The sequence below is a fragment of the Macrobrachium rosenbergii genome, chromosome 22 (genome assembly GCF_040412425.1).
Source record: "Macrobrachium rosenbergii isolate ZJJX-2024 chromosome 22, ASM4041242v1, whole genome shotgun sequence".
Lineage (NCBI taxonomy): Eukaryota > Metazoa > Arthropoda > Malacostraca > Decapoda > Palaemonidae > Macrobrachium > Macrobrachium rosenbergii.
The window spans coordinates 20,405,437-20,426,234 of NC_089762.1; the positions used below are offsets into that span (position 1 = coordinate 20,405,437).

A 20,798-nucleotide genomic window follows, 5' to 3' on the forward strand; every position below is an offset into this window, starting at 1 on the left:
TCAAGGTTTGTACCAGGCCACTGCCTTGTCCTTTGGACAATGACCAAGACCTTTGGGTTAGCCATCTCTGTTTGACCCTGAGTTCAAGCCAGCCCCCCTCAACTCCCAAGAGGTCCCAGGCTTCGGAAGAAGATCGCGGAACACGTAGCCCTCTTCTTCCCTTCTGGGAAAGTGCGCATAACTGTGTCTCTTTCCACCCTCTTTTCCATAAGGGAAGAGGGCAGAAGGGAAGAGAGAAAGAAGTGTCGACCGGGAAGAAGTCCTCCTACTGCAGATGCCTGGATGAAATGACACATCGAGTTTCTGGAGCTGGCAGGAACATTGACGAGACCTCGGAATGGATTCCTTCAGAAGTATCTATTTCCCTTGGGTCTCGGCAATTCTTTTCATCAAACTTCCATCCCGCTTCCTCTCCCATGCTCCTGATTCGGGAAATGCCAGCCTGCCTAGAGCTAATTGTCTTGGTATCCTGTCATCTTGTAGAAGCTTCCCCATGGTGGAGAATGGAGGTCTGCTTCCATTCCTCCATCCTTCTTTCCTCTTCAAAATATGAGGAAAGAGTTAGGCTAATGCGTGATTGAAGGAACCTTCAAATGTGCTTGCATAATCCCTTTACATCGTGTATCTACTTCTGGATTCACTGATCGAGGAATAGGCGCACACCTGTAAGACTTTGTCTTGAAGGTGTGTGACCGAGACAACTAATACCTTCTCATCAACATCCTGGACTCAAGGCAGCCTTTTGGCCTTCTGAGAACTCAGGATGAGTTTTGCGACACTCAGTGGTTTTGTTGAACAACAAAACCACAGTAGTGGCATTCTTCAGCAAACAAGAGGGAATCTTTTTTTTCCTTGTTTCATCTTTCGACATTTGCAAGTACTCGAGTGTTCTGTAGTGCACTCAATAGCTCAATTAGCCAGATGCATTCCTGGTGGGGATGTATTGGTAGGCGAGCTTGGCCTTGGGTTTGAGTGTTTGGGACAGAACATGCTCCCCACTCTCACGAAGATTCATAAAGAGACTGCTTGTCTGAGAGATCCCTACTGTCTTTCTGTTGCCTCACTGCACAATAAAGTTGGTAGTTTTCTCGCTCCTTCGTACCAGACCGAGGGGCCACTACGGTGAGGCATGATGTTTTATTGGGAAAAATCAATATCTACGTTTTTCCCTCCGCAATTCTGTTTCGCTAGGGGTTCACAAGCATTGTTCACTCCGAGTCACAGACAAATGCTGGAAGACTTCGCCTTTTGCCTGACCTGATAGCTCTCCTTCCGAGGCATCAAGAAGAGTTCTGCTTGGCCCAACCTCCTGTAGCAGCTTATAATACAAAAAGCAGTTCTTCAGGCAGTGTATCCCCGTGTGTTCAGGACTGGGAGACCTTCCAGCTTTCCTTTCAAGCATAGGCTTTCTCACCAAGCGGCAACGGATATAGCTGGGTATCTCTTGAAGTCCTCTGCAACACTGTCCCAGGGACTGGATCCGTCTTCGCTGTTGGGTGTCGTTGACGGAACTTCTTCTTGGGTCAGAGTCGCTCTTCAAGTCTGGACTTCCTCGTCTTCTCCGCCGAGGGTTGCTTCTCTCCCTTTCATTTGTAAAGAACATAGGTCCTTGCAACCTAGTCTTCCATCTGAAGTAGCCTTCTTCTCCTCAGTTGAGATTTAGCTACGGATGAGAGGCTTCTTCGGTCTTGCTGTCCCAGGGAACTGTTCCCTGGGTGGCATGTGACTCTTATTTAGGGTTCCTGTCCTGTGCTCTGCATGCGCCCTTACGAAAGTCGTCGGATAGAGATGTGCCCTCTTTGGACTATCTCTCATCTCGCTCCGGCCTTGGCACAGAAGATGGAAGAACAGGTGAAGGGGATCAATACCTTGACTCATTCTTGTATGTCGTAAGTGGACTCTGAATCCATTGGCATCTGTTGTTGGGTTTGAGCCCTTCTTGTTCCCCTCCTCCTTGGACTTTGTATCAATGATCCAGATCAGTCGTTACTTAGTCCTATTAGGGAGCTGTGGTACTTTCCGAAAAGGCTTGACATTCCTAACCTGGATGTCATCAACGTTTTCGCTGGTACTATCTCTCCCAAGGAAGAAGTGTCTAAGGACACATCTTTCTCCTGGCTTCGTGAAGCGATCGAAGGAGTACTCGACAGCTGGCAACGACGATGCCAGTACTTTCCACCCAAGAGCTCACGAAGTCAATAGCTTGGTCCATCCCTCATATTCCGGAAGTTCCTGTCGGTCAGGAAGCAAGATGTGGTCTCGTAGATCACACCCTTGTCTTCCTGTGGTCTTGCCCACAGGCCCTTTGAAACTTTTTTCCTTGGCCCTGCCGTGGCTGCTCGACAAGTTGCGTTTTCTTACCCGGCTCCTTTAAGAGGACTAGTAGCATCTCACCTAAGGTTTTGGTTCTGGAAGTGAGAAGGATACCGAGAGTGAGTGGCCTCTCTTCCTGCTCCTCCATCCCCGTCCTCCTACTTCTCCTCCTTCGGGATGAGAATAGGGCTCAAACCAATAATTGCTGGATCTGGCATCTGATGCGGTAAGACTACACATCGAGCTCCTGTTCTATTTTTCTTGTAGAATCATAGAAGCAATTCTGCTCCTTCCTCTAGCAAGGGAAGGAAGGAAGGAGAGACTGGCAATAAGGGAAACCCTATCTCGGGTTTTCCTTACTGCCTTCTACTAAGATTCTTCCAGCCTATTTCGTATGAATTACGTTTCCTCACTCTTGCGAAAAGGTCCAGTATCTGACATTTGATCTTGCAGTTCCTACACTCCGATCAATATGTCAGAGGCACGGTACTCCTCCTAGCTCCTTCAACCAGGAGGAGTATCCCAGGTGTGCAGAACTCCAGTCAGTTCAAGAGACTCAGTCAGATTCCTCCCTCCAACCAGTGAACCTTCCTACTGTAAAGGACTGATGGTTTGTTTATCGTGTCGGAACAAATCACAGTTTTTGAAAGTAAATTATATTTTTCGTAACTATACAAACCTGAGGTCCTTTACATTACATTTTATGCCTGCCTTATGCCACCTCTCAATCTGAACCTGGGCTAAAAGGCAAACTGGAATGTTTACTTATATCTGGGCAGGCAGGTATTCCGGCCTACCTGACGGTAGCTACTGCCATAAGTAATTCCTAATGTAAAGGACCTCAGGTTTGTATAGTTAGGAAAAATACAGTTTACTTACAAAAATTGTGATCTGTTTATGGTAAATTTCATTTAGTTTCCTTTAAAGGTGAGTGTAAATTTACATATACAGTACTGTATTGAAAACAAGCCGCTAACTGCTGACATCTCTTAAGCAGTTGTTCGTAAGAACAGACTGATAATTCGATTTGTGGTTGGTTGTGCTCGTGGCCCTAATCATTGCTCGTGGGTACAAGGACATTTCATTAATAAAAGTGCTCATGCCTCCAGTTAATCCTGGCCCCATGCACTCTTGGGTATAGGTTCCACTTTATTCTAGTAAAGGAAGCACAAACAACCTAAAGCAGGTTGCATTGATATTATCACTGTTGTAAATATATGAGGCCTTACGAACAATACCTAACTTTTGTGCAGCATTTGTTGAAGCTTTCATTAGATATTTCTCAAAAGTAAGATGTAAGTCAAAAGTTACACCTAGAATAGTTGAAACTACATACTCAATCAACAAAGTTCCATCCACATGAAGAGGAGAATGGGTTGGGAAATCTGTATGAGATCTGCTAATTACTAGTGTTTTTGTTTTACCACTGACTACACCATTCGCTGATCTGGTCCATGTCCCTATTGAGGCTGAGGGCAGCTTCATTTCTCATAAGTGGAGACTTTACTACACCCACAAGTATTGCATCATCGACATAATGAACAATCTTGTTTTCCAGGCCAACAACCATATCACTCGTGTACACTAAAAATAACAGTGGATGAAGAACACTACCTTGTGGAACTCCAGATATAATAGGTTTTGGTACCTACTCCAAGATTCTGAAGTTATAAATCAAAAGCAGCATTAAAATCTATTTGAATTACTCCACACTCAAAACCCCTATCAAGGTTCCCTTGCAAATGGCAAGTCATGTCTAAAGTCTAAAAGAGCATCACAAGTACCTGACAGAAGAGTGGAAACCATTGCTGGTATTATAATTATTTTCAAATCCAATATTGTAAGCTGTTGTGTTCTTATCAGCCACCCAGTAATGTGTGGAGTAGAGGGAGACTTATGTGATGTATCACTTTGATATTTTGAGTGATGGAACTACCTCAGGGCTCAGCCTGTGGATTCCTGAGGTAGACTCATATTTACTATCTAATTGGCGGAGAGATGGACTTCACGAAAGGTATGTGGTGTCTTTAAGATATTCATGCGGTTTATGTGAATGCTTTCCTCTTCTTATATGGGCAGTTGTGATCTTCTGGTACCCTAGGACCTTCAGATAAATAGACACAGTTAATGACCCATGGCAAAGTCGCAAGACCTTAGGTTGGCTCTTTTGCCTCAAGCTTCAATAAGGTCTTACTAACTGTAAGGCCCAAGGCAAAGCTTTAGCTTCTTCAGAACAGGCAATTGTATATTGGCTCCCAGATTGATGATCATAAGAAAAGTGGGTGGTTTTAATTGTCAGTGCCCTCTAATACCCTTGGTTGAAAAGAAGTTATTGTGTGAAAACTTAGCAAACAATGCAGTACTTGTTTTGCAAATCCCAAGGTAATTCAAATACTGAAACCTGTGGTGGCTGGACACTCAAAGCAGCTATGGTACCTTTGTTGGATTATGGAGAGGATTCCTATGAATTAAGTAATAAGGTTTAACCTTTGGAGTGGACGATTAATCACCAAAGAATAGGTTTTTTCTTTTTCTACTACCATTAATCTTTGGAAGGAATTCAAAATCAAATTGTGGGATTTTAGTAGTATAAGTATGTTTTGTGTGTATGTGTTAAATGTATGAAATATTTGTTTATGTAACTTATATTTCATGGAAAAAATTTTTTCCCATTTTTTTTGTATTGAAGACTTTTGTTGTGTTGGCATTATATTTAAAAATCAAGCAGTCAAACATTGCCAAGAATACAGTATCTTCTAAGCCTCTCCAACTGGTATGAATTTGCTTGCATTGGGGCTTTCAAGTGAATTGTTGCAGGAGGTGAGTGTTTACATTGTATATAATCACTTCTTACCATTACCTGCCACTTTTGAAAAGGTTTTGTATTTATGGAATAAATATTCTATACATGGATGTTGATTACATTTAAAAGAATATTACACAATTTCTGACAAGCAAATTAATTTTTATATCTTTCTCATACCATAAATGTAAGTTTGTGATTTTCATTCTAAATTTTCCCTTTTCAGCCGTTCAACTGATTTTGAAGTCCATCGAAACTGGCTTGCTATTACACACAGTTTACCTGTAAGCAAATGGTACTATGATCACACCTCAGAATGGACTCTGGACTATCCTCCTTTGTTTGCTTGGTTTGAATTTATTTTATCTAAGGTAATGTGTGCTGATACAGTTCAGTCTAAAGTAAGGTTATAACTTTCCGTGTGTGTTGTCCCTGTTAACTTTTTTACCATGATTTTTTTCCAGGCTTTAAATTTCCTATGTCTTAGACGGTTGTAGTTAAATGACATTGCATGACTGCCAGGTAAGTATATTGACTTGAATGCAATTTTTGAAACATTTTTTCTTGGTACAAAGCCATCATTGAATGACTGCCGTCATGTCTGTCAGGTTTCTTTTCCAACATGCTCAGAAATTTCAGCATGATACCTCCACTTCAGGCTCCTAAGTCTGTCTGCTGGCAGAAAATGGCCATTTCAAGTGTTTTCCCATTATGTCAAGCTTGGCAGGGTCAGGAGCAAGGCAAATTGCCATGTAAATGATGAGTTTATAACAAAAAATAATTTTTTCATTTCAAAAGTTTTATTCACTTTGGCACAATAAGCTTATTACTTTACTGCTACTTGAGTACCTGTTTTGGTGGGAGGAGTATTGCTGTTATTTGGACATTGTCTCTCAAGGACCTGGAGTCAGTAAAGTATTGAATGAATGTGTCCTGTGACTAATAAGGGTTCATGAATTGGGCGAATCCCATGTAAGTAAAACCATAATCTGTACTGCCAGATTAGTAGTGGACCAAAGCACTTATTCTTCCTTTGCATGGAAACAAGTACCCCTGTTGTCCACACTGCAAAACAAGTGGTCATTATTAAGAGAAAGAGAAGGTATAGGCAGGAGCATCCTCTCTTGCCATCACCCACGAGAGGGAGAATTGAATATGTCAAAAGATATATAAGTCAGGTCCTGAAAGTAACAACATCCTAAGGTACTTAGGAATGCCAGAGGGCAAAATTGATGACAGAAGAAATTTCCATATTTATTTAAAGGACCAAAGATGTAGATGCATCCCTAATTTCATGAAACTAACACTTTAAGTTAAGTATACTTTAGTTTTACCAGACCACTGAGCTGATTAACAGCTCTTCTAGGGCTGGCCTGAAGGATTAGACTTATTTTACGTGGCTAAGAACCAACTGGTTACTTAGCAATGGGACCTCCAGCTTATTGTAGAATCTGAACCACATTATAGCGAGAAATGAATTTCTATCACCAGAAATAAATTCCTCTAACTCTTCATCAGCCGGTCGGAGACTCGAACTCGGGCCTACCGAGTGATTGGCCAGAGCTCGACCGACTCGCGCAATGAAGAGCACTAACACTTTAGGTGGATGCTATAAGTTTGGAAGAATCATCTTCAAGTTTTAAGTTGACTTAATGTAGAGAAAGCAAAATATTGTTTTCATATAAGTAACTTACCAAGTAATCACAAAGCTAAGGTTTCTACTCATGCAGTAGCCTTTTTAAAAATTCTCCTGGTAGCGCTTCTATTGTTTTTTGTGTAGGTGACATGCTCTGTCCACTATTGGAGCTCTTGGGGAAACAACCAGCCAGTTAGTTCAAGTGTGTTTCTGCCACGGCAGCTCTTTTCTTGCTTTTCAGTTGTCTTTACTGGACTTCGATGAAGTATTATCACTTTATTTTGGCAGCTTTCAGAGCTTTTGTCAGCTCATTAGTTTTTTGGATCAGGATCCTAGTTTTATAGAGTTATGTCAGATTCTAGTTTCATATAACTAACTTACCCAGTAATTACTTAGCTAACTATTTCTTGCCTCGATAGCTTAGAAATTAAAAAAATTCCCGGGTAATGCTTCACAGATTTAGTGCAGGTGACTGGTCCTGCCCACTAACAGGAATACCAAGAACTACTAGCAGACAACCTCATTCTATTTTTGCTGACGTTTGAGTAACGCCGATTTTGATGGCAGCTGTGTTCTTAAATTCGCCGGTCGGAGACTGGATTTAGGTGAAGGAATATCGCCGATTTCGGGTAGCCTTCAAGCTTTCAGCTTTCAGCATAGTATTTTGTTGTTTTGTTAGTTTTGTTGTTAATGGACCTGATTCAAGTTTTTCATATTTCGCAGCAGTAGCAAATTTGCAGTTAAATTGTTTAACTACCAATAGTGTAGTTCACTGCGCTACCACCCTTACAGGTTAATCCATCCTCATGGGGCAGTCCAGAAGCCTTCTCTCCCAAGCCTTTAGCCACTGAGCACCTGTTCACGTGGTCCCTTAGCGCCCAGCAAACTCTCTCAGGCGCCCCATGTCAGCGTCCAAATGACTGTCTCCTCTCAAGCGCTCGGCTCCACTTTCCAAGCGCTTGGCGCCACCCATGTGCCCGGCACCAGCACCAGTTCCCGAGCATCTGGAGCCAACTCTGCAGTGCCCATCACCCTCCTCTGAGCGCCAAGCACCCACTCCCAGATGTCTTGCTTCTCTTCAGTCGCCGTCGCCTTTAGTTCAAAATGAACCTTCATTGGTTCCCATTAAGCAGCAGTTGGTTAGGTTATGACGTTGCTGAATAAGGCTCCCTCTGCTTCTAAGACTTCTCTTCAGGCTACCTTGTCCCTGGTCTCTTAAGCAGAGGAGGAAGGCGGTCAAGAGCCTGCTCCTAAGTCGGCCCATGCAGCTCTTCTGCGCTATTTGCTGGTGAATTTTCCCACCTTTTTTGCCCTAGCTGGCCCGGTCTCACCTGCCTCGACCTTTTTGATGAGGTCCCATCCGGACAACAGGACTAGGCTCCCCAAGATAGTGCTCTCTTCGTCTTCCAAGAAGGCTCTTAAGGAAATTGAAGGTTGGCTTTCAGCTAAAAGGGAGCAAGGAAAAGCTTCCTTCGTCTTTCCTCCCTTGTGCCTTGTTCAAAGGAGATATTTGTCTTAATCACCGGGGAAGCTCCTCCTTTGGGAGTCGCTGCCTCCTCCCAAGGGGACTTCTCTTCATTGGCAGAACTAGACACCTTGTCAAAGATTTATTGAAGGTGTTTGAAGTATTTAGCTTCCTGGACTGGACAGTGGGGGCACCGGCCAAGAAGATTGAAGGCTGTCAAGTTTTATCATCTGATATCGCCTCAGACTGGTTGGGAGTCCTGTCATGCACGGACAAGGCCATTACGGATGGCTCTGTAGGGATTGCCTCTCTTTTTTACTCTTGGTGTCTTGAAAAAGAGGAGGTTCCTCGTTGGACGAGCCGGTAGAGTTCTCGGCTAGCACTCTGTTAGTCCCGAGTTCGAGTCTCTGGCTGGTCAATGAAGAATTAGAGGAATTTATTTCTGGTGACGGAAATTCATTTCTTGCTACAATGTGGTTCGGATTCCACAATAAGCTGTAGGTCCCGTTGCTAGGTAACCAATTGGTTCTTAGCCACGTAAAATAAGTCTGATCCTTTGAGCCAGCCCTAGGAGAGCTGTTAATCAGCTCCATGGTTTGGTTAAACTAAGGTATACTTAACTTTTGAAGAAGAGAGAGCTCTGGTGCTCCTTTATCACTAAAGGAATCACTCAGACACAGAAGTCGGCCCTATTGTTTTCGCCTCTGGACCAACACCACCTCTTCCCTCAGGACATGGTTACGTAGATTGCATCTGATTTACAAGAGAAGTCCAAGCAGGATTTGTTGTCACAGTCCTCCAAGCCTTCCAAGGATTCAACTTCTCTTGCTCCTAAGCTGTCCTCTCCACTCCAGCAGCAGCCCTTTGGTGGAAGTAGGCCCAGATTGCAGTTTAGGACCTTCCCCTGTGTCTGTTTCATGACCAGGTCCACCAAGAAGGGCCCAGCCAAGACAGTGCCCAAAAAGTGAGATGGAAGTCCTTCATACACCAGTAGGGGTCAGACTTCTGTAGTTTGGGGAGAAGTGGATAATTAGAGGAGCAGAGCCATGGGTCATCAAGGTTCTAAAGGAAGGCTGTCATCCCATTCCTGGAGAGCCCTACAAGCTCCCCCCCCCCATTAGTCACCTCTCCCATCACAATGTTGGCTTACTCAAAAGGTTCATAGAGACATTCAGCCCTTTTGGAGGAGGTGTCCTCCATCATCCAAAAGAGAGCCGTAGAGCAAGTCAAGAACACCCACACAAAGGGCTTCTATAACCGTCTCTTTGTGGTTCTGAAAGCTTCGGGGGGTGGAAACCAGTCCTAGATGTAAGCGCCTTCAATCACTTTGTCCGGAAGATGAAATTCAAGATGGAGATGAACCATTCAGTCCTCTCATCCATTCACCAGGACAACTTGATGATAACCTTGGATATGCGGGGCACATACTTCCACATCCCGATCTATCCAGACTCCAGGAAGTATCTAAGGTTTGTCTTTTAGGACAAAGTATATCAGTTTCAGCCCTTTGCTTCAGTCTTCTATGGCCCCTCAGGTGTTCATGCAAGTTCTGGCTCCTCCCGCAAAATGGCTCCATCTAATAGGGGTAAACATCAGTCTGTATATGGACGACTGGCTGCTTCGATCCCTGTCAAAGGAAAAGTGTATGAAGGACACGTACAAGATTCTTCTCCTTACCCAGGAACTTGGTCTTCTCATCAATCTCCAGAAGTTCCAGTTGACCCTGTCTTAAGAGATTCTCTATTTGGGGATGACTTTCAACTCTCTGACTTTTCGGGCTTTTCCGTCACTCAAGAGAATTTCTGGTTGCCTTCAGAAAGTCTGCAGTTTTATAGCCCTCCCATCCTGCTTGGCTCAGCAGTGGATGAGCCTTCTGGGGACTCTAGCATCCATCGAGTTGTTTTTCAAGCTGGGCAGATTGCACATGAGAGTTCTTCAGTTCTTTCTAAAGGCCAGCTTGGACAGGAAAACACAACGGGACTCCTCCGTGTTTCCAATCACCCCGGAGATCAAATCGGACCTGCAATGGTGGCTGTCTGAAGAAAGACTACATGTATCAGAAGAGAAGTCCCTTTGACCTAGACTTGTATTCAGATGCCTCAGACGTAGGCTTGGGAGCCCCACTGGGGAATCGGGAGGTATCCAGTACATGGGCCCCAGAGCAACAAAGCCTACATACAAATGTCAGAGAACTGAAGGCGGTTCATCTAGGGCATCAGTATTTCTCAAACATGGCTGCAACAAGACAGTAGTAGTACACATGGACAGTACCATGGCCTTAGCCTATATCCAGAAACAAGCGGCATTCACTCCTTCTCTCTCTACCAGGCAGTAAGAGATCTATTCTTGTGGATGGATCAAAATCAAGTGACACTGGTCACCTGGTTTATCCAGGGGAAATTAAATGTCTTGGCGGACAAACTGAGCCGTCAGAAGCAGGTCCTTCCCACCAAATGGATCCTGGATCCCCTGGTCTGTCTGGATCTTTTGAAACTATGGGGCAGACCACATTAGACCTGTTTGCCACCTCCAGAAACATCGACGTCCTCTCTTCTGCTCTCCAGCCCCGTATCCTCTTGCATGGGCAAGACTGGTCCAATCTGGATCTTTATGCCTCCCACTTTTCATCATGGTCAGGGAGGTGATAAACAAATTTCAAACTCATCACAATGTAACTATGGTCCTCATAACCCCATTTTGGCCCCTGAAGGAGTGGTTCCCAGACCTACAGTTATTGGTGGATTTCCCGAGACTTCTTCCCCAAAAATTGCATTTACTCAGACAGCCCCACTTCACGAGACACCACCAAGGGCTGTCTGCTCCTGCTCTGACAGGCTTCAGACTGTCCACAAGCTTGTCAGAGCAAAAGTTTTTCAAGGTGAGCTGCAGAGGCTATTGCACAGTGCAGGTGTAATTCTTCTAGCCTCGTCTACCAGGTTAAGTGGGCAGTCTGTCGTCAATGGTGCATTAGCCACAATGTCTCTTCTTCTGAGACATCTATAACTCAGATTGCTGATTTCCTCCTATATCTGAGGGACTCTAGGAATTTGCCTTCTTCCACTATCAAGGACTATTGAGCTATACGTAGCTCAGTTTTTAAACATATAGGCCTGGATCTTTCATCAGACTCGGATCTTAACAACCTCATCAAGTCCTTTGATATGCCCAGGCAGAGGAAGGATGATCTGGTCTCTTGGAACCAGGGCGTGTTATTGAAGTGGCTAACAGGTCTTACCTTTGAACCCCTTCATTCCGCTTCTCCGTGGAATCTCACTCGTAAGGCACTACAGTATTCCTCGTTGCTTTAGCTACCACTAAACATAGTGAAATTCAAGCTATCAATAAAAGGGCAGGTTTTTCCAGAGGAGACAGTTTGTTCCTTTACCCTAGGTTTAGCCAAGAATGAGGACCCGTCCAAACCCTGGCCTCGTTCTTTCATCATTAAGAATTTAATGGACATCCTTGGCTCCGAGGAAGAAGAAAGAGTGCTTTGTCCTGTCAGAGCTCTGAAGTATTACCTGAGTGGGACTGAAAAGATCAGAGGTCCATCCAGTAACCTCGGGTGTTCAGTTAAGAACCTGTCACATCCTCTTACTAAGAACACATTCTTGTTCTTCCTGAGGAACTTAATTTCTGAGGCACATTCACGGATTCAGGAAGACATTCTGCATACTTTTAAAGTGAAAGCTCATGACGTCAGGGCAGTAGCTACCTCTTTAGCTTTCAGGCACAATATGTCCCTATCTTTCATTCTCCAGTTGACCTACTGGAAGTGCAAGTCTATTTTCGCATCACACTATTTAAAGGAGGTGGAAACTGTGTATTATAATTGCAGTACCTTGGGGCCATTATCAGTGGCTGGCATGGTATTGGGGGAGGATTCAAAGGAAGCACTCTTTTTCTCCAACTATTCTTTCGCCTTGGTGTAGGGTTTTGATTGTTGGGGAGCCTGGGGGTACAGTGTACCTGGAGTACCCACCAGCCTTAGTGGATGGGTTGTGGTGTTTTCAGAGTAGTTGATAGCGTTGTTTGGTTGTTTTCAATTTGGTACTGCGCCCAGGACAAGGACATTTTTATATGCTTTGGTAGCCATCAGGCCTATCCTCCACTGCAAAGCTTCCACTGAAGTAGAGGCGACCTGTGACTCAACCACAACACTACTACAGGTTAAGATGAACACCAAGCAGAGGCAGTATTCACCTGCAGTAGCTCTCTTACCAGGTAAGGAAACAAGCATTGTATCAATGCTGGCAAAATTTTCTGTTTCAAAGTCATTACCATGCTTTAATGTTTTGGTGTAGAATACAGTCAACCCCTGGTATTTGCTGGGGATAGGGACCACAAACACCCACGAATAGCTAAAATCCATGAATACTTGACATCCCCCCCTCTAAAAATGCTTATAAATGGCTATTTAAATAGTTAAAAAACCAGACGCCCCTCTAAAAATGTTTATAACTGCTTATTTTAATAGTTCAAACACCAAATATGATATTTTGATGATGAAATAAATTTTTAAACATACTTACCAAACACTCATTCAGCTATTTCACTCTTTTCGGCAGACCGGAGATTTTCAAATAGCTGGGTGCGCAGAACCGCTTGGTGTAGGTGTCACAGCCCCCGCCCACCATCGGGTCCCAGGTAGATCAAAAGAAAGTCGGCAATTCGCCGTCGCCACCATCCATCTGTGGGGAGGAGGGTGGGCTCAAATTAATGACTGTTTGGTAAGTATGTTTAAAAATTTATTTCATCATCAAAATATCATTTTTATACATGACACTTACCAAACAGTCATTCAGCTGACTCCATATTGATGGAGGAGGAGATGGAAGAATCAATCCCAACCTTCATCAGAAGTCAAGCCAGCGACTGAGAACATAATAATGCCTGATCTACCTACCTGTCAAGAGAGCTACTGCAGGAAGGTACTGCCTCTGGTCGGTGCTCATCTCGACGTGTAGGACGCTTGGTAGAATTGACCATGATCGCTCCTACTAGCGGGATCTGCAGCCAAGGATAAGTGCGCTTGGCTTGGCAGAGGATAAGAAATAATTGCCCTTGCCCAGGGCCACAGCACAGACCAGAATAAACAAACACGACACCTACACCATACACAAAAAACCACCCATACCCTACATAACTGGAGGGTACTCAGGTACAAGTACCTCTAGGCACCCCAAAAAAACTCGACACCTTATATCAAGGCGAAGTAAATAGAGAGACATACTCCCTACACTCCCTTGCCCAATACCATGCCAGAAACTGATAACGGCGCAAAAACACTACGGTCGTCGTAGACCGTTTCAACGTCCTTCAAATAAAAATATGCGAAGACTGACTTAGTCTTCCAAAAAGTCGTCTGAAGAATCGCACTCAGGGACATATTACGATGAAACGCAAGCGATGTCGCTACCGCTCTCACTTCATGCGTTTTGACTTTTAACACCGGAAGCTCACCTTCCATTAACACGTCCGGCGCTTTCCTTAATCAAATCTCTAATGAGGAAGGAAAGCGCATTCTTCGAAAGGGGACGGTCAGGCCGTCTCACTGAACACCACAAATTAGGTGAACTACCACGTAAATTACGTGTTTTCTCCACATAAAACTTAAGTGCTCTAACCGGACATAAAACGTTCTCCAATTCTTCTTGTCCGAGTATGGAAGATAGACCTTTAATCACAAAAGAGCGAGGCCATGGACGTGAAGGGTCCTCATTCTTTGCTAAAAAAGAAAGGAGTAGAGAGCATACTGCATCAGATTGGCAGAAGCCCACTTTTTTCTCAGTTGCGTGTAACTCACTAACTCTCTTCGCCGAAGAGAGTGCAAGAAGAAATAATGTCTTCCGAGTGAGATCTCGTAAAGATGCATCCTGCAAGGGCTCAAAAGGAGGTCCTGAAATCCAACTAAGCACCACATCCAAATTCCAGGAAATAGGACTATTCGCCAATTTAGTAGTCTTGAAAGACTTCAGCAAATCCGATATATCTGAGTCATTCGATAGATTTATGCCTCTATGCTTAAACACTGAGGCCAACATGGATCTATAACCTTGGATTGTCGAAAAAGCCAGCTTACTATCGTTTAGGAAAAGAAAGAAATCAGCAAACTGTGCTAAAGTGGTTTTAGTAGACAAGATATGATTGCATCGGCACCAGTCTCGAAACAAAACCCATCTTGACTGGTAGAGCTTGTCAGAAGAAGTACGTCTGCATCTCGCAATTGCCTCTGAAGCTCTTCTTGAAAAACCCTTCGCTCTGACAAGGTCCCTGACAGTCTGAACCCTGTCAGAGCGAGAGAGGGTAGGCCTTGGTGAAAGTGGTGAAAGTGTGGCTGTCTGAGCAGCGACTTCTTTAAAGGTAGCTTTCTCGGGAAGTCCGATAGGAGTGAGAGAAGATCGGGAAACCACTCTTTCCGAGGCCAGAATGGGGCCACCAACGTCATCGACGATCCCGGGTGCATGACGAATTTGGTGAGAACCTCCCGAATCATCCCGAAGGGAGGGAATGCATAAAGATCCTTGTGCGACCAGTCCAGAAGCATGGCGTCTGTGGCAATCGCCTGAGGATCTGGATCGGGAGAACAGTACAGAGGAAGACGATGGTTCTTGAAGTCGCGAAGAGGTCTATCGAGGGCTTTCCCAAACCTTCCAAAGACCCTCGCACTGAGACTTCGGAGTTCAACATCCATTCTGTTACCAAGACTTGATTCGCCCGACTGAGCTCGTCTGCTCTCACGTTCCTCTTCCCCTGAACGAATCTGGGGAGAAGCGTAATTCCGTTCTTCTCTGACCAAAGAAGAAGATCTCTTGCTTCTTTGTACAGGGAGAAAGAATGAGTACCTCCCTGTTTTCTTATGTAGGCTAGGGCTGTCGAGTTGTCGGAGAAAATCGCTACTACTTTCCCCGACACAAGAGGTGCGAAGACTTGAAGACCTAGAAAGATCGCCCTCAATTCCTTGAGATTGATGTGAAGCTTCTTTTGATCCTTCAGCCAAGTCCCCGACGTTTGGTGGTTGTTCATCCAAGCTCCCCAACCGACGTCTGAGGCGTCTGAATAAAAGTGTAGGGACGGGTTCAAAATTTGAAGAGACAACCCTTCCTCCAGTCTTGGAATATCGTACCACCACCGAAGATCTTCCTTTATCTGGGGTGTGACCCGAAACACGTGTGACTCGGGTTGTGTCCTCCTGTTCCAAACCGCTTTCAGGTAAAATTGAAGTGGTCTTAGATGAAGTCGCCCCAGTCGAACAAACTTTTCCACTGAGGCTAGGGTTCCTAGAAGGCTCTGCCATTCTAGAGCTGAAGAAAACTCCTTTTGCAGGAACTGGCGAACTTTGGAAAGACAGGACTGGACTCTTTTGGGGGACAGAAAAGCCCGAAAACTCTGAGAGTTGAGAAACATTCCCAAATAAAGAATCGACTGTGTCGGAGTTATCTGAGACTTCTGTAGGTTGATGAGAATTCCTAATTCCCGAGACAAAATAAGGGTCTTCTGTAAGTCCTCTTCGCACTGCTGTTGAGATGAGGCTCGAAGAAGCCAGTCGTCCAGGTACAGAGACACGCTGATCCCCATCAGATGTAACTACTTCCCCAGAGCGGCTAGCACACGCGTAAACACCAGGGGAGCTGTGGACAGGCCGAAGCAAAGCGCTCGAAATTGGTAAATCTTGCCCCTGAAAACGAACCTCAGGAACTTCCTGGAGAGCTGATGAATTTGAATGTGGAAATATCGTCTCTCATGTCCAGAGACACCATCCAATCTCCTTTGGCGGAGAGACGAAAGAACTGAATTCGGCGTTTCCATCACGAATTTTGTTTTCAAACGAACAAGTTCAGAGAGCTGACATCCAGAACTGGCCTCCAACCTCCTGAGGCTTTCGGGACTACTAAAAAGTCTGTTGTAGAAACCTGGGATATCGTCGTTCGACACTGTCTCTATGACTTGCTTTTGTAGGAGAGCACGTACCTCCGCTTGAAGAGCGACGAATCTCTCTGAGCCTTCTGCATATGCCACTAAGTTGATGGGAGAAGGAGAGAGAGGTGGCATACTGAGAAAAGGAATCACATGCCCATCCTTGAGTGTCTGGATCACCCAAGGATCGGCACCTCTTGCTTCCCATTCCTTCCAAAAACCCTGAAGTCTGGCTCCGACAGCAGGGGAGAGGACTTGATGATCACTTGGTTGACGATGACGTCCCTGCTCCTGCGGGTTTCCTAACACGAGCGGGAGGTCGCAAGTTCGTTCGAGGACGTCTGAAGGAAGACCTGCCACGAAACGGAGGACGACGGCTGTCCCAGCCAGATTGTTGTTGGCCCACTGGCCTTACAGACGAAGAAGTGGCAGAAAAATTCCTGGGGTTAGACTTTTTCGTGGACTGGGCTAAAAGTTCATGCGTCAAACATTCCTGTAAAGCAGAAGAAACTTCCTTAATGATGTCCTGTGGAAACAGATGATCGCGATCCAACGGTGCATACAGAAGGGCCGACTTCTGAAAAGAGGAGACGCCTTGAGCTGCGAACGAGCAACAAAGTTCGCGCTTCTTAAGAATACCCATCGTGTACAGGGCAGAAAGCTCCAATGATCCATCCTTTATGGCTTTATTAGCACAAGATAAAGTATTCAAAAGGTTCTCAGAAATGTCTTGAGGAATTGCTTCAAAATCACGAATTTTCTTGGCAACAGCACCCACAGTCCAGTCAAGAAAACTGAACACCTCAATTACTTTAAAGATGTTCTTAAAAAGATGATCTACATCAGTAGAAGAAAACATCACTTTCGCTGAAGAGAACGCTGATCTACGTGACGAGTCAATCAGACCTGAAAAACCTCCCTGGGAGGAGGCAGACACTACCAGGGAAGGAGCCGACTTGGTCGCGTAGAATCTGAAGATTCCTCTCTTCGAGGGAGGAAAAGCAAAGGAAGCCTTGCCCTGTTCCCTCTTGTCGCATAGCCATACTTCTATTTCCTTCAATGCCTTCTTAACAGAAGAGGAAAGAACCAATCTGGGAAGAGGCGAGTAATCCTTGCTGGGAGCCGTAATATCGAAGATAGAAGAGGGAGAAGCAGGGCATGTAGGAGTAAAAAAGTCTGGGAAATTAGTCAACAGGTAATGAAGCAAAGACGAATATGCTGAAGGAGGAGAGTCGAAGCCTTCTATATCCTCTTCTACTGAAGAAATGTCCTCCAAAATAGGCTCTGACTGAGAAGAAACTGCCTTATCTTTGCGTAAGAAAGACATTAAGTCCCGTAACTGACGCTTCACGGGTGCAAGCGCGGCTTCCATTCCACTGGTAGAAGGCTGTGCTGGAGGAGTAGCAGGTTGACGTTGAACAGGTGAGCAAGGAGGTGATTCGGGACGCGTACTAGCCCCCGATGAAGCGAAACCAGAAGGTGATTTATTGGAAACCACCTATTTGGCGCTAGAACCACGTCTCGCGGAAAGGAAATCCCTTTCCGAGTCCGATGAAGCATGAGCGAAACTAGTAGACGCTTGAGGGCTTGTGCGCCTTGAAGGCTTAACAGGAGGAACATCCAAATCACTATCTCCTGCCCTGCGCTTGAGGGGACGTGACACAAGCGAAAAGCGCTTATGCCTCACCACGTCAGGTGAAGCGGGTGGAGAAAAATCAGGCGACGAAGAAAGCGTATGCGATCCAAGAGAGACACCTTTCCAACGGTGCTCAGACGAAACCTGGGACGTTGCAACAGGTTCGGCTGAGGCGACAGCTGCCCGTGGGCAAACCCTCTCGACCCCCTTACGACTGCCAGTATGTCTTCTCGCCGGTGCGGGCGGCGGGACAGGGACTGGTGTCTAGGGCGTCGATCAGACGAGCAACTGCCACCTCCACATCACTATGCACAGCACTAGCACTTAACACTCGCTTGACACATGAGAAATAGATGATTTCTCAGCAAAAACACGAAAAGAATTGCCCAAATCGGACACAATGTTTACTAACAAATTAAATTTTGCATTTAATACCAACATGGCATCGGGTTCGGGAGCTTGGGGGCCTGACTCAGGAGAGGGTGGTAAAGGAGGAGGAGGATCGGAAACAGGGGCCGAAGCCTGAAGCAAAGAAGAAGATGAATGTCCTGCAGAAGAAGTAATAGGAGAAGCAGGGGAAATTCCTACCTTCGCAGCTTTAAGCGCTGCTCTCTTCTCCCTACCACAACGTATTTTCTTCAAATGTTGATTATATATCTTCCATTCCTCTTCCGTCCAGTTCTTACATTCATCGCATGTTAAGTCTTCCTTACAATCTTGACCCCTACAGCTAACACAGAGAGTATGAGAATCAAAGCAAATTTTCATCATACGTGTTTTGCAGCCTGCACTGCAAAACCGTACACTAGAAGAACTAGTATCTGACATGATAATTAACTAAGCAAAGAGTACATCACCAAATAAACAAACGGTTCCAGGAACAGTTCCGAAAGGCAACCACACAGCTCACCGGCAGCGAGCGAATTGCCGGCTTTCCTTTGATCTACCTGGGACCCCGATGGTGGGCGGGGCTGTGACACCTACACCGAACGGTTCCGCGCACCCGCGCTATTTGAAAATCTCCGGTCTGCCGAAAGAGTGAAATAGCTGAATGACTGTTTGGTAAGTGTCATGTATAAAAGTATACCTTAAACTATCATCATACACAAAATATACCTTAAACTGTTATCTAAAACACTTTAATATAATTTCAAAGTCATGTTACAGCATTACCCTTAAAAAACAGCTTTTGACTTAAGAAAAATTTATTTTTGGTAGTCACTGTTGAGTCCTCAAGGAGTTACCCCTATGGTGTGCCAGCATTCCATGGTGACTAGACTAGTATCAAAGAAGTATTGTGTCGTAATTAAAACACTATGACACGTGATAGCATATAATGGACTCAAAAGATAAGAAGGCATTTTCCCTTAAATTCAGCAAAGCTGATGTGGCAGGATTTAAAAACACAAAAAACAATACACAACACAGATACACCGAACATATAACCACATACAACACTCACTATGATCCTCGGTTGCTGGGAGATGGATGACGTGTCCACGGTTGCCAACACAGTAGACAAAATTACACAAACAAAACCGAAAACAGACTTTCAACCCAAAAAAAACGAGCAAAAAGGAAGAGACACATGCACAGACAACAATGACATCCAACGGAAAACACACGACTCATGAAGCATACAATAATCCACCATCAATGTCCGCCTTGCACAGAACTCAGCTCAAGACTCACTCAAAACAGACAGAAGCACTCACTAAACAAACTCGAACTAAAGACCCTCATCCTCTTCCATCAACTCTCACTCTCTCTCTCTCTCTCTCTCTCTCTCTCTCTCTCTCTCTCTCTCTCTCTCTCTCTCTCTCTCTCACAAAACGTTGGGAAATGCTAAATACAAACAAATTTATTCATCCCTCTATACTGAACCCAGTTTTTCCTACGTCAAAAACTGTAAGAAGTGACTATTGCACGTGCGCGTCTGCCATCTTGTTAACGACCGAGGCAGGCAAGAGTCCAACCTCTATTACTCTCTGATGGTCAATGTAGGTCCCATGCCTTTTCGTCAGGGAAGTAGGAGGGTTTTTAGGAGTCAACAGCAACTACCAAAAATAGGTTTTTCCTACGTCAAAACCTGTTTTTCGATGGCGTAGTCACTTGTTTCATCCTCAAGGAGCTTTACAAAAGAAATTGACAGGTGACGAAAGGCGTAAACTCTCAAAATTTGAATCCCAAAAACCCAAAGAGAGAACAAAAAACATTTCTGGTCCAAGGTCAAGCCACAAGTTTCAAGCCCCATTCCTTATTCTAGAAAACCTTTTGGGGTTTTGGTAACAAGTTTGTATGATGTATCGTCCCCATCTAAGAGAGCCCAGTTCACTAATGAGGGCTCGTGATGCTAATGCAATCAGGAAGATTGCCTTTTGTAGCATGTGAGTTGCGGTTGTATTGGTTCCGTTGATTTGAGGGGTAGATAGAAGTCTAAGTACCTTGTTCAGGGACCAAATAATTGGAAGTCTTTCTGGCGCAGGTCTTTGTAGCGTAAAAGACTGCAGAAGGGAAGTAACAACTTCTATGCTGGAGTCAATCCCGAATCCATAAAGCAAGGGTTCCGTTAATGCTGCCTTGTATACCATGTTTGTTGTAACCGCAAAACATTTGTCTTCAGAGAGGTATATCAGAAAATTTAAGTGTGTCTATAGAAATCTCAACTTTGCTCTTATTGGGGACATAATCTAACCATATCTTCCATACGGACTGGTATTGCCGGATAGATGATGTCCGTAATTTTTGCACTAGGTACCTAGCAATGTTAGGTGAGTAGTTTTCACGGTAGATAACGCAATATTTAAAAAATCCATACGGGAAGGTCTCAGCTCAGAAAGGAGGATGGGCAAACGATTTTCCCTCCTACTTTCTGGGATAGAATGGTGGACAATAGTGGAATTGATCTTTTCTCCTGTTGTTGAAGTGATAGGAACCAATGCCTGTTTCGCCAATTTGGGGCTACAGGTTGACCATCACTAATCCAGCATCGTTGGGACCTGGGGGCTGCCGGATTAGCCATTTTGCCGGA

The 20,798-nt window shown here is 44.8% G+C and overlaps 1 protein-coding gene across 3 annotated transcripts in view; it reads left to right on the top strand.

Moving 5' to 3' along the window:
* The window catches only part of xit (ALG6/ALG8 family glucosyltransferase xit), a 146,808-nt gene that overhangs the window by 18,807 nt on the left and 107,203 nt on the right, over window positions 1-20,798 (top strand). For all 3 annotated transcript variants that reach the window (XM_067124320.1, XM_067124322.1, XM_067124321.1), the window contains exon 3: window positions 5,343-5,487. In XM_067124320.1, the coding sequence (XP_066980421.1) occupies window positions 5,343-5,487 (145 nt within the window). The remainder of the gene's footprint in view (window positions 1-5,342; window positions 5,488-20,798) is intronic.